Genomic DNA, 14,273 nt, shown 5'->3' on the forward strand with positions numbered 1-14,273 from the left:
CCAAAATAGTGCAGCATTTATCCACAATAAAACAATAATTTAAACTGAAAAGTAACCAAATTTCAGCTCAACAATTCTACTTTAACCAATCCATTAATCTACTCATCTCTTCAATCTTCCCCGTAAAATCACAGTATTTGATAAAAACTCAATTCACCACCAAAAAAATAAAAACAACATATACTCACAATTAAAACACTAATTCAAGCAGAAAAGTAACATAATTTCAGCTCAAGTGTCCCACTTCAACCACTGAAACCATACTATTTCATGAACTCAATTCACAATCAAAAAACACAAAATTTTTCTAATACTCTGACATCAATTCTCCACACTTTCGATCATAAACAGAAAAAAAATCATCAAAATAGCAAAACAAACCCCAAAAAATAATAAATTTTCTTTTTACACAGCTCCTAAATCCCAATTCTACATAATCTAACTACAATTCATGCTGAAAAGTAACAAAAATTCAAGAGAACAACAAAAAAACAATGAAGTAAAAATTTTCATCATAAATAGGGAAATAAGAAAGACAGTTTTTTCTGGCACAAGCTGCACAAGGAAACAACCTAAATTCTCAACTCAAACAAATCATATAATTAAATCCAACCAAGAAGCACAAATAAAAGCAGACTGAATCTATACAACACGACATATAAACAAATAGGCGACAACCTACAACCTAAACAAAGAACTAAGACAACTTAAGTATTCCCTTTTCCATACAACTACAGCTATACCCACGAAAAGTATCTGTAAAGAGAGCAAAGAAGTAAAAGAGGAAAAAAAAAATACAAGATGACATAAATTGATACAAATTTTCCAACCGTTCATACTAATAATCCACCCAAGGCACATGAAAAATTGAAATTTAAAATAGTAAAAATCACTATCACAAATATCTGTAGCTAACAAAGAGCAAAAAAACCCCAAATTCAGCTGACATGTAGAGCTATATGTAGTACACCACAAAGAGGAAACTAAGTAGGAACGTATTTGACGATTTCAATGGAACGGAAAGACAATTGCAGCAGACCAATTTCCTGTGAGAAGAAGCTTGTGAGAAGAGGCGGTGTAAACAATGGGCAAAAGAGTACAAGTAGCGATGTAAACAATCTGACAAAAGAATTTGTGAAAAGACTTGTTTTCCCTTGAAAGCAGGCATGACGAACTTCGCCTGCTTCCAAGGCTCTTCTATATATTAGAATATAAGAAATCTAAAAGCAACACAAGTGGTTTTTACAGGATATTTTCTCCCATTCAAATTGTAGATAGCTATATTCACCCATTTCCTCCGTCATCTTTGTGGGATAGAAAATAACTTGGTAACTAATGAGTAGACAAGTAGTTTATACAAAAGTGAGAAAAAAGAACCACAGAGAACATAGATTCTAGAAACAATAATCACCAATTTACAGGTTTCCACTTGGGAGCTTTGAAACTCCAACTAGTTAAGGTTGGCCATGTATGATGTCTTCCCTATGGCAGTGCAACAGTCCATAGTGCAAATTTTGAAGAATCACTCCCAAGGTTTGCCTCCATCAACTAGGAAAGTCGTGTTACTAGAAGAGCTTGCCTGGCTGTTTAGCTCCACTTCTCATCATTGTACAAAATTCCTCATAGTTGATTCTTCCATCCTGTAATGTGACAGAATTAGCACACCTTAAGATGACCGTTTAACCTATCAGAAAAACAAATGTTCGGTCTTTTTGGAATGATCAAAGACTAAACAAACCTACATTATCAGCGTCTACTTCAGATATTATTTCCCTTATACTAGCTGGATCGCCTATTCCATGCTCTTCCATAGATGTTTCGAGTTCATCTCTTGTGATAAACCTGCATTATACGAAAAAAAATTCAACTGATTTAACAATTCCACAGGTTTGATCATCCACTGCTGCATTTGCACAAGAGACTTACCCACTGCCATCTTTATCAAAATACTGGAATGCTTTGTATAGGTTTTCTTCTCTTTCTAGTCTATGTTTATGCATGGTGGCAGTGATGAACTCAATATAGTCGATAGAACCATTTCCATCCACATCAGCCTGAAGAGCACAAGGCATTAGTTATTTCATGGCACATCAATTGACAACAAAGTGAAGGGAAGAAGCAGTTAATATCTTCCAAGTAATTCTGCTTTACCGCTTCCATCAATTGCATAACTTCTGCCTCTGTGAGCTTTGATCCAAGTCTGGCCAATCCACTCTTCAATTCTTCATACGTGATTGTGCCGCTATTATCAGTGTCAATATTATGGAACATTGATTTGAGCCCCTGAATTTCATCTGCTGAGAGATTCTCAGCAATGACCTGGTCCCAAAATCATTTCAATTAGCAATGAGCTAGTTCTGTAAAGAGGATACTTCTACAAATGAATTCACAAGAGCGAATAAATATGATCTGCCACTTCGTATCGATTTTTGGATTTTTTTTGTAAAGAATCATATCCTTGAATTAGGTGTTCTACTGTTATATACTTTTACCTGGTACTTTTGCCTGTTATATCAATATACAATTAATTTCATAGAAGAAAGAATTCACAAGGAGGATAAAACGAATCATGCAATTGCACTAGGCCCAAATCAGGAAACTAAATATGCCCAGAGACATTAGGTAGCATGTCAAAGACAGTCTGCACCCAATTTGATCCGATAGTCGAACCTACATTTGCTTATTTGCAACAAATATTGTCAAGCTTCTGTCGGTTAGTGTGAAAAAAAAGAACATTAAAAGAAGAGTACGAAGTTTATTTCTGAAATATGCTCAGAGATTTACATCTAGAAGAACACCAACACACCAAATTCACAAGAATATGATTCACAACAAAAATGGTCGCTTGAACTCACATTATAATTATGTGGTAAAAATTGTCTGTTGAAAGAAAGGGCAGGATGAGTAAATGATAACAAGGACAAAGTAAGGAACGTATTTAACTTTCTTTTGTTTGATGTAGAAGGGGAAGTTCTAAGCTTCTACTGCTTACTCATCTAAATAATTAGGCCAAAAGGTAAGTGGTTTCCTCATCTTATTTCTTCTTTAGGCAAATAAAACAGAGAAGTGAATTTGATATTATGCAGCTTAAACCCTTTTTTCCCCTGGCATCAAATTAGGCTGAATGAATAAAATAGGTACAAATGGAAGATTCATATAGCAAACTCAACCAGCTAAAGATTGGTGTCTAGTTGTATTGAGTTACAGCAACGAAATCAGAGTTGACTAACACCAAGATTACCTTTAAAGCAAGTCTCTTGAGTTTGTTCATAGCTCTGAATTGCTTCATTCTTGAGAGGACAGCATTATCTAATGGTTTATCTGATGCGACTCCACCTACCTTGAGCCAAGGATGCTCTATCACCAGGCAAATGAAAAGCTCGGTTAGACTGCACTACATGAAAGAAAAAAAATCGCATGTGTATTTGATGTTCACGAATAAGTATGGCATTCATATATGCATGGTCTAAGTAATCTCAGTTTCAATGCTTAACCAGAATAGCAAAAGTATTTGTTCTTGTTGCAACAGTTGAGTGAAAGCATAAATCGGGATCAAACACTTTAAAGTTTTATCCATAAAACAATAATTTTCATCCAAGATTTAAAACAATGGGGAGCAGGTCCTGCTGTCCAATGATGAAATAACATTTGAAAGTAAGTAAACCATATCATTTACCTTGAAATAAAATGAAGAAATAGGAAAGGCAACTAATCCAGACTATTTCGAGCTGCAAACAGTAAGTCACCTCAAAGAAATGACATGCAAATTTTCTGTATTTCATGTTTATCCAGGCTTTCTCATGTTTGGTGTTACACGATCTTTTAGGTTTCATATCTGTTGGATATAGCATCTGTTCTTTTTCTTATCACCTGATATGACTACTTAAGGTTTACAATTCTTACAACAAGTAATTGTGTGCGGAGGTATTTGATGCCAACAAACTGAATTAGCATCGCCTGTTGCAGTTAAAATTTCCTAGGCTCCATGTGAAATCAAGTGATTTGAAATCCATCGGAACCTATGTTGCTCGGACTCTTCAAAAATGTCATTGGGTGTGTGTCGGATACTCTGAAAGTAGTGTATTTTTGGAGAACCCAATATGGGTGCGGCACTGGAAGCGAAGAATCCGCGGAACTTTGCTTTGACCACAAGAATGCCATTTTGGCATACATGAACCTGAGTTTTAACTTTAACATCAAAGCATTTTGTAACCCTTCCGAGTGAATATCAGATAATCTAAGTATTGGTGTCATTCTCAAAATCTTTTTTTCTTTCGGGTTAAGTCCAATTTGAACACCTTTATATCTCGACAAGGCCAGAGAGATAACTTCAATCTGGAATTTAATTTTCGACTTCAACTAATCTACCAATAACAACTTCAATAACAACTACGCTTCGATTCTCAGCTAGTTGGGGTGATTTAGTTAGTCATAAAATAAACTAATTTGCCGCAATCAATTTCTTGTTTTATTGTTTCAGTAACTGAGCTAAGAAATAGAAAGGAGAAGCAAAAAAAAGGTCTGGAATCAAATGAGCAAGAGAACTCACATGCTAGAAGAAGACAATTTTTGAAGAAGAAGAAGAACAAAAAGAAGAAAGAAGCAAATGTAGTAGAAGAAAAGGTGTAAACCTCGAAGAAGAAGCACAAAATGATGGGAACGATGATGCTTATGTGAAGAGGAGTCCTAGTACTAAAATTGTTAAATGTCCAATTTCCCTCCACTATTTTCTTTTCCTGAAAATTTGAGTTAAGCACTTCTCGCAAAGTTACTTTGAGCCATATAGTATAAATTGCACATTTCTAAGAAGCTCATTGCTTCGTAATAAGCAGATAACCCCTGCTTTATATCTCTCCATCATTTTAAGGGATGAAGCGATCACCTTTATAACACTATTCACAAGCCAAACCTATTTATTTATCAAGAAAGAATTAACTATGAAGCAAAACCATCAGCAAACTGTAAGACAAATTTAATTAGATTTATGCAAAACCACCAAACTCATAGAAAACTACACTTTGCATCCTTCAAGGTTTCATTTAGAAAGCAATAGTGGCTAATCTTACTACTCAATGTGAAACCATCACCACTATCAAAGTCAATAAGCTATTTTTTGAAGGATGCAAACGAGCTATTTTTTGAAGGATGCATACCAAGAACTTGAGCAGCAGAAATGCGTTCCTTTGGGTCTTTATTGAGCATCTTGCGGACCAGGTCTTTTGCACTACTTGATATAGAAGGCCAAGGTTGACTTTCAAAGTCAATGTCTTCTTTTAATATGGCATCAAATATACCCCTCTCCGTTTCTGCATTGCAGAATCCAGAAACCAATAAAAACAAAAAGTCCTAGATAAAACCACAGAGTAAACTGATAATTATTTAGATAATTATAGAGAAGAGAGTACTTGACTTTACCTGCCCAAAAGGGAGGCACACCGCTGAGTAGTATATACAACATAACACCTGCACTCCAAACATCTATTTCTTTGCCATAACTCTTCCGTAAGACTTCAGGGGCAACATAGTAAGCACTCCCAACTATATCCTTGTACACCTTACCTGCACGAATGCCATTATTTTATTACAGCCCAAACAGAGTATGAACAGAGGTAGCATCAGTAAAGAAACACAATGAATATGGGAGATTTATAAGTATTATATCTTTATATAGAGGGGAAAGGACAGGCTTAATCATACCAGAGCTTGCTTTGAATGCTGGGTGGTTAGATATTGCTTTAAAGATAGACAGGTTCATTAAATGCCAGAGGGAGAAGGTGCAAATACCTAGCACAAGGGCATCTACAGATTACCCTTATACTAAGGCTATTCAAGAAAGCAAATGGCAATCGAGGAACCTACGTGAGGCGGAGATCAAAAGCAAGAAAGGAACTGTTGAGGTTCGGGATAAAATGGATGTTCAGGTCTCTTCCTGCTAAGTAGATGCCAAGTTGGTTATTGCAGCGAGAAGACCAAGGAAAGGCCAACCTTAGCCGATATCAGAAGATGGACCTCAACAAACTGGAAGAAAGACTTTGGTATAAATATTTACGAGTTGAATGATGACATGTTTCTGTTTGAGTTCCCAAATAGAAATATGGTAGAACAGACTATTCGAGGCCAGTGGAAATGGAAGAGTAGCAGATTTCTCCTTGAATGGTGGAAGCCAACATCAGGGTGTGTCCCTGTATCTGCAAATACCAAGGAGACCTAGATTAGAGTAGTGGGAATTCCTCTTCATCTCTGTTCAAACAAGATTTTCCAAGAGATAGGAGGAATTTGTGGGGGTTGGGTGGCAACGGAGGAAGAAACAGAGCTTAAGAATCATATGAAATGGGCGAGGATTTTGGTTGCAAATGGTGGTAGTAGTATCCCAAGAGAAGTGGCTATATCGCGAAATGGCATCATATTTCATCTTCAAATATGGTCGGAATGCTTGCCTAGATTTGAATTCTTACCGGAAAGTGACATCGGAAAAGGAGAGGAAAATTACTCGGTCCATAGCTTTACCCAGAAGTTCTTCGAGGTGCCTATCCGTGATGTTGCAAGAGAATCACAGGATCTAGTCTCCGGAATGTGGTTTCAACTGAGAGAAACGTGTCTTTACCATGTGCAGGGCACGTGAATCGCTTAAGTGAGAATGTTAGAATGGACCTGGATATTGGGCCTAACATAAAGACCAAAGGCCCAGATCTGGCAGGTCAAGTGATTGAAAATAATTTTCAAGGTGAAATAAGAAGTTTCTCAGAAGAACAGAGCACGTTTAATTCATTTGGAGACATAGAAGCGCAAATGACTATGCATGGTGAAGCTCCAGTTTCTAAAATAGTGGGGAAGACAACACAACTAAGGGAAGAGATGGGGTTGTGGGGATTGCTGATAACAGATGAAGAGGAAGAACAACAACTGGAAATAAATTGTGACTGCAGTGGTGCTGAGCAGGGTAATAATGAGGCGACAGAGTAATCTGCTGACACAGAGATAGTTAATTGGGAGGTTGATGAAGCAATGCCATTAATGACACAACAACTGATCACACAAGGGACGAAAAAAGAAATCCAATTAGGTGCAACAAAATTTAATCAAATTGGGAAAAATGTTTGGGGTCGATTTTCAAGGACATGAAGAGGAAGCTACAGAACTCCTCCTACAGATAGAGAGTTGCAGACATGCAAGAAGGCTAGAACAGGGTAATGAGATCAAGAAGGCTAAGACAAAGGGAGTGCAAGAATTAAGAAGTCTGATGGGTTTTGATGTTAAATTTTAAAACAATGGGAATAGATGTAGGGGGAGAAACACAAGGAATAGTTCTTGATGAAGTTCAAGTTAGTGTCTTGGAAATGTTAGGGGATTAAACGACAGAGATAAAAAGAGGTTGGGGAATAGCATGTTATGGCGATGGAACTCAGACATCATATGCCTTCAAGAAACAAAATTGGAGGGTAATGTCACAGGATTGGCCAAACAGACGTGGGGAGGCAGATGGGTTAAGCAAGCATATTTAGAATCTAATGGGACAAGAGGGGGGATTTTATTAATGTGGGATGAGAGGGCATGTGATGCAAGTGAAAGCGCCGCATGGCCAAGATTTAAAGATGAAGAAGAACGTTGTGATCCCCCATGAGAAGGTTAGAAGAATGAAGATGCATCATGTTGAGTTTTTGGGCTTTCGGATCAGTTTTGGGCCCAATTTGCATTTAGGGTCACTTTTGGGCCCAAGTTGTAATAAATGGCCTTTGGCCTATAAATAGCTAGGACTCTCCTTATTTTAGACTTAGATGATTTTGAATGTAAGTTGACACTTGAGATTGTTTTAATGATAGCTTGTTGGGAGCTTTCTTTGATTGTGAGAAACGTGGGTTGCTCGGGAATCCTTCCCGTGGTGTCCTCGTAAGAGGTTGGTGTTTATTGGTGAATGTGAAACACCTTGGCTTTTGACCCTTAGAAAATTTCCTGAGTTTTGAACTCTTTGGACATTATAGAACTTCACTTACTAGTCGTATGATGTGGGTACAACCTAGGGGGCCCAAGTCGGATGTTAAGCAGTGTGTTCTTGATCATGTACTGTCCTAGGTACGACTAGACCCCATACAAGTCGTATGGAGATGGTACGAGAGAGTCATGCCACTCGTATGTTGGACAGTGTCCAACCCCTTTTGAATCTATCTTGGAGACAGTTTGAGGGTACTGGTCGTATGAAGAAGGTACGATTTAGGTAAAAGAGTCGTATGATTGGACAAACTGTGGTGTCCAATATTCTGATCAAGGTACGAGTGAAGGGTACCACTTGTATCATGTGGGTACGATTAGAGGGGTCAAACCATACCCTCCTGCGGTGATTTTTACAATTTAAGTTGGGAGTATTTTGGACATTTCCCCTTTAAACCCTTTTTGACCCCACGACTTAAAACATTTTTGGGACTTCATTTACCCTATTATTCTCAATCAAAAACACTTTAAACACTCTTAAATCTCTCTCAAGGCTCTTGGTTCAAGAAAGGCTAGGGTTTTTTTCATACAATCAATTTGGGGCTTACAAGGGTGGTTTCTCTCTGTATTCCTTGGTATCTAAGGCATGTTACTCCTCCCTCATTGTTAGTTCAACTAAATTCATATTTTAATCAATGATTTTCATGGTTTAATTGTGGGTATTGTTTGGTTTTAAACTATATGTTGGGGGGTTTTGGTTGTTAATGGATGAATATTGTTTTTCCATGTTTTTCTTATGGTTTTCATGTTAAAATTGTGGAATTGAACATGTGGTTTCATGGGAATGGTCAATTGGTTCTTGGTTTTGATTTTGGAAACTATGTGCCCTCAACATGTCCGTTAAAATGCCTATAAAAATGGTTTTGTCACATAGTTTGACTTTTATAGAAACTATTTATTGCATAATATTGTTATGGAACCTAAATTGGTTTAAATGGTTTTAAATGATTTGGAAAGGCCTTGGTGGCCATGGTTTTGATAAATTGGAAATCATTTAGGGTACATAGGAATCCTGTAAGTGTTGGCTAATGACATTGCTTGTAAGCTATAGTCGGTATGACGATACCACTTCATAAAGCCTTGGTTAATAACTTCTAGAATTGGTTGGTTGGTTATGTGCTAATGGTTTTAATTGGGGAATAATGGTGGGTGGTGATAGCTTACCGTGAAAGTGTGAGTCCGATGGACGGACAATGAAAACTTATGTTTGCCGACATGAGGGTCGGTCATGGTGACCTTATACTTGTGAGGTGCACGGGAATCCCCTAAGTTATACTCGTATATATGTATCATGGAGGGCGAAGGGTACACGGGAATCCCTAGCCCCTGTGATATCTTCGATTCGTGCGGCTACACGCATTGGGGTTCATTCAGGGTGTAACACTGGACCCATATAGCCCGTGGGTGGATTATGATGGTAAAGCTACACAAACCCAGGTTAAGGTTTTAAATGCATGCTAAACTCGGTTCCCTTTCCCCGGCATGGATTATATATATATATGTATGGATGTGATTGCATATGGTTATTTGTTTGGTTTTAAATGTTGGCATTATTTTATCCTTACTCCTGAGTGCATGCTAGCGTTCACCTGCTAACCCGTCTTCGGGCGCTGTATCCCTACGCGATGCAGAAACCGGCCATACTACTCCTACTCAGTGATCTTGGATTCGGGAACAACTTTGTGTTGGATTGAAGTGGTGAGCTTCCATACTCCGGAAGACTCCATTTCATGTTATGGATATCATTTCATACTTTTGGTTATTTCTTAGACTTTAGTTTTGGCTATGCCCCCGACCAGATGTTGTTTTGATTTCGGATAGAGGCTTTGTGAGACTACTTTGTGTTGGCATGGGCGGTGTCGGTATTGGTGTACGCCTTGGCATTGGTATTGGTATTGGGGCTGACACCGGTTGACTGTATTTGATTTATGATTGCTCCCATCTTGTTATGCTATATAATCAGAATTCATCCGACATCGAGTGTAGGGTGGTTATGGCTGAGTATTGGGGGTGGTCTCCGATCCCGGTTGGGAATGAGGCACCCGACACGACTAGGCCCTGGTTCAGGTCGTGTTATAATGATAGGAAGGTCTTAGGGTTTAATATACCCTTTGATTGTCCTCTCTTTATCGATTTATGTCAATCTTCTATCCTTTTACCCTTTTGAGTTTTTGTCTCGTTTTCCTTGTTTTTCCGTGCTTTGGTGTTGTTTTCGTTGTATGTATTTTGGTTCGTATCATCTAGTATCAGAGCCGAGCTTGATTTCGTTCCCACGAAGTCAATCTTGGGTCTCATTGTGTTGAAAAAAATAAAAAATCACAAAAAAATTTATTATTCCCATTTTTGTCCCTAGGTCAAATTTTGAATATTTAATTTTTGCATATTCAGAGCCTTTCCCTGTCTTGACAGGGTTGCATCAGGGATCAACTCTTAGCCCATTTTTGTTTGCGTTGGTGATGGATGTGTGCGTATTCAAGGAGAGGTGCGTTGGTGTATGCTTTTTGCAGATGATATAGTTTTGATTGATGAATCGTGGGGGGAAGGGGGTGTTATGTGAATGATAAATTGGAGGTTTGGAGACAGACCCTTGAGTCTAAAGGGTTCAGGTTGAGTAGGAGCAACACAGAATATATGGAATGCAAGTTTAATAACTTGGTGCTATGGAAAGAAAGGAATTCTAGATGTTTTGAGAGCATAGAGAATAGTGTGCTGAAGGTTAAACTCAACTTCATTTTGCTTCTATGATTCTGGTGTAATCAACTATACTCTAATGATACTGTCTCGATAATTGATGTTCTAGACTCAATTTAGATATCGAGCAGTGGATTTAGGAGTACTATTGTATATTAAGGTTTTAGTACAACCCATGTACTGTGTGATATAATACAAAGTTACCAAGTTCAAAAAAAAAAAAACATGCAAACCCTGCTAGGTTGTGGAACTTTAAAAAGGAAGTACTAAGGGAAAGGAATTATCTCAATCAGATAATGAGCTATCATCTTATGGAATAGCCAATTTTAAATAATGGTAAGATTGGTTCATAGAAGCTCAGTCAGGCCTAACATATTCTGAACTTCCTAAGCAAGGGAGAGGAGTTTAAATAGGCTGCACAAATATAACTTTACATGTCAATCTGAGTAGAGTCGAGACATTAACGACAAATTCTAAGAACCTAAGTTTAAAAGGAAATTAAAATGTGAGAAATCATTTACCATGCTAAAAAGGTAGGAGTGGATTTTACTTTTATCCTGAAATGATGACAATTATTGTTACAAAATCTTTCCAGTAAGAAGTGAGGCCTCTTTGGCATAGACACATTGGGTTAACAAGCATTTTAGTGATGTGATCATCCCCGGAGTCTAACCAGATAAAGCCATATGCTCCTAAACTTAACAATTAGGATCTTAGCCTACATAGATACAATTACTTTTTTTATGTAGATAGGAGACATAGGTCTGAAAATATGGAGGTCTGTGATTTGATGATTGCACATGAATTGCCACCAAAGAGACTCATCCAATGTTGCCAAAGGCGCGCTTAAAGCGTGCTTAAGACCTGAACTGAGGCTCAAAACGTGTTGAGCGCATCGCTTCACTTAATGGGCTATTCAGTCTCATCACCAAGGCTCTAAGACATTTTTCCTTCCTAGTGAGCGCCTCCTAAAGCGACAACACTAAACAATTTTTTTTTATAACCGTGGTGTCCGGGCAAGCTTTCGCGCACCTCGACTAAATCCATGAGATACCTGCCACCTCCCACCAGCAACAGATATCAGGTAACTCTGTCCACCAAGGCTAGGACAAATCGGAAGAATCACCTAGTGTTTTTGTTTGTCTCCGCTGGGGTTTGAACCCGAGACTCACATTCTCAATCCACTTCATTGACCACTAAAACAATTGATATTTCATTTTATCATAATTCTTTATCTAATTCTTTGTCCATATATTTGTCATCCATGCTTTATAATTGTTAGTCTCAGAATGAACATATATATATTTGTATTTTTCTCCATTTGCGCCTTTTTTAATTAAATTTCATGCTTTATTTGTGCTTAAATGCCCGATGGATCTTAGAGTTGTTTTGCGCTTTTCACTTTTGATAGCACTAGACTCATCCCAAAGCTGCTATATACAACAATAACATACCCAGTATAGTCTCACCAATGGGGTTTGGAGAGGGTAGGGTGTGCACAAATCTTACACCTACCTAGGCAGGTAGAGAGTTATTTTTGATAGACCCTCGACCACAACATTGATGAAGAAATAGGCAGTAACAACAGCACAACATTAAGGAAATCGAGGCATACAAGACAACAAGTAGTAATAAAAAACTAAAAATGATAATACTAAGAGAGAGCATACACCAGACTTACCTTCTTCAATGAACACAGACAGGCCAAAATCTGTTGCCTTCAAAGCAGCATTTTCACTCTTGTCTAACAAGAGAAAGTTCTCAGGCTTAAGGTCACGATGCATAACACCCATAAAATGGCAAACATGGACAACATTAACAATTGCTCTACACATTGATGCAGCAGCGCTTTCACTATAATGTCCTTTAGCAATAATCCTATCAAATAACTCTCCACCTGCACACAACTCCATAACAAGACACACTGAACTCTTATCCTCATAAGCACCTTTAAATGCAACAATATTTGGCTGTCCACTCAAATGCTGCATAATCTGAATCTCTCTCCTCATATCAGCCTTATCAGACTTTGTAACAAGCTTCTTCTTTGATATTGACTTGCAAGCATATTGATGACCAGTTTCTATTTCAGTACAAAGAAATGTCACCCCAAATTGACCTCTACCCAATTCTTTACCTAGTGTATAGTGTGCCTTAACGTCCTCAAATGGCTTACCTAAAATGGTTTCTTGCTTGAAAACTGGTTTTGGACTTGCTTGAGGCCTCGTGGGTAATTGAGCTTCTTGGCCTGGAGATTTTGTATACTGTATCTGAGTTTGATGGGTTCCACGATGATGATGATGTCCTCCTCCCCCACCCCCGCCTCCTGATCTATGGTGCCCATGGGACTTGGACTCTGCTGGTTTAGTTTTGCTCAAACAGATACCCATTATCTGAGGAATCAAGAATCAACAAAAGAGTTTAGGAATGAAAGTAAGGCAAAATGCTCTTCAGACATTGTACTAAGTGGGTTTCGTAAGACCTGAAACTACTAAAAAGTAATATTTTAAATTTTTTTTTAATGAGTGTAATATATTTTCCCTATGTCAATTGCCATGTTTGGCACATCTATCACGTCATTTAAAAATTAAAAAAAAAGTATTATATTAAATTCTAAGTTATTTTTAAAATACTAAATAATAAATTAAATATTAAAATTAATTTAATTAAATAAGAAAAAAATATAATTGTAGAAAAATTTGAATAATCATGTTTTTATTTTTACTCACAAATTAAATATCAAATCCATTCCAAATAATTAAAATTCTCCTCCAACTAATTTAAATTTTTAACTATAAATTCATATATACATTGAAAATTATTTCATTAATAATATATCTAATCATAACAATTTTTTTAACTTTTTTTAATTAAAAAAAAACTGTAATTAGCGGTCTTCTTCTTCGTCTACCCCCACCCCCACCCACCCCCACCCTCACCCCTCACTAGCAGTCTTCTTCTTCGTCCAAAATTAGAAAACAAGAATAACCGACAATTGTCCATCCAACTCCAACAATATAACCGACTCCTAACACCACAACTAATTTCATTCGGCAACTGAATTTTCCTCCAAACATCATTACTCAAATCAAGAACAAGCATACACAAACAACTATCCGTTAACCAATGCAACCCTCCATTAACAAACACAACTTGATTCTTATTCATATGCGTAAACTGTTCATCCTACGACGACACAAACTTTCTCCATTTCTTCAACTCCGAATCATAAACCATATGATATTTAACTGAAATTTCATTATAAAGATTTATAAAGTACTTATCAGATATCAATCTATACCAAAGTTTACATACAATTTTTGTCTTAAAAATTGATTTAACAGGTAACCTAGCAAGAATTTGAAGAATTATTTCATCGGGAAAAACCCCATATGGTGGATTCATCTCAAAAAATTGATTTTTTGGGTAAAAAAATAAAAAAAAAATGTAGAAATGGAGTAAAGACTCTACCTTTTTCACATTTTTGAGTTTTTTTGAGAATTTGAGGAAGATGGGGTGTTGAATTTAGCTTGGAAATTGAAGAAAAAATGTGTAAATGGCTATGGATTTGTGAGAAATTGGAGTGAAAATGGAAG

At 37.2% G+C, this 14,273-nt stretch overlaps 1 protein-coding gene across 1 annotated transcript; it reads right to left on the minus strand.

The window, feature by feature from the left end:
- Positions 1-1,131: 1,131 nt before the first annotated feature.
- On the minus strand, positions 1,132-13,175 carry LOC107863643 (calcium-dependent protein kinase 2). The gene is made up of 8 exons (XM_016709668.2): positions 12,359-13,175; positions 5,416-5,559; positions 5,154-5,306; positions 3,242-3,357; positions 2,152-2,319; positions 1,927-2,054; positions 1,743-1,842; positions 1,132-1,640 (listed from the first exon to the last, which is right to left on the minus strand). The coding sequence occupies exons 1-8, from the start codon at positions 13,065-13,067 to the stop codon at positions 1,566-1,568; spliced, it is 1,593 nt and encodes a 530-aa protein (XP_016565154.1). The 5' UTR covers positions 13,068-13,175; the 3' UTR covers positions 1,132-1,565.
- Positions 13,176-14,273: the final 1,098 nt, after the last annotated feature.

Source organism: Capsicum annuum, chromosome 3, assembly GCF_002878395.1.
Source record: "Capsicum annuum cultivar UCD-10X-F1 chromosome 3, UCD10Xv1.1, whole genome shotgun sequence".
Taxonomy (NCBI): Eukaryota; Viridiplantae; Streptophyta; class Magnoliopsida; order Solanales; family Solanaceae; genus Capsicum; species Capsicum annuum.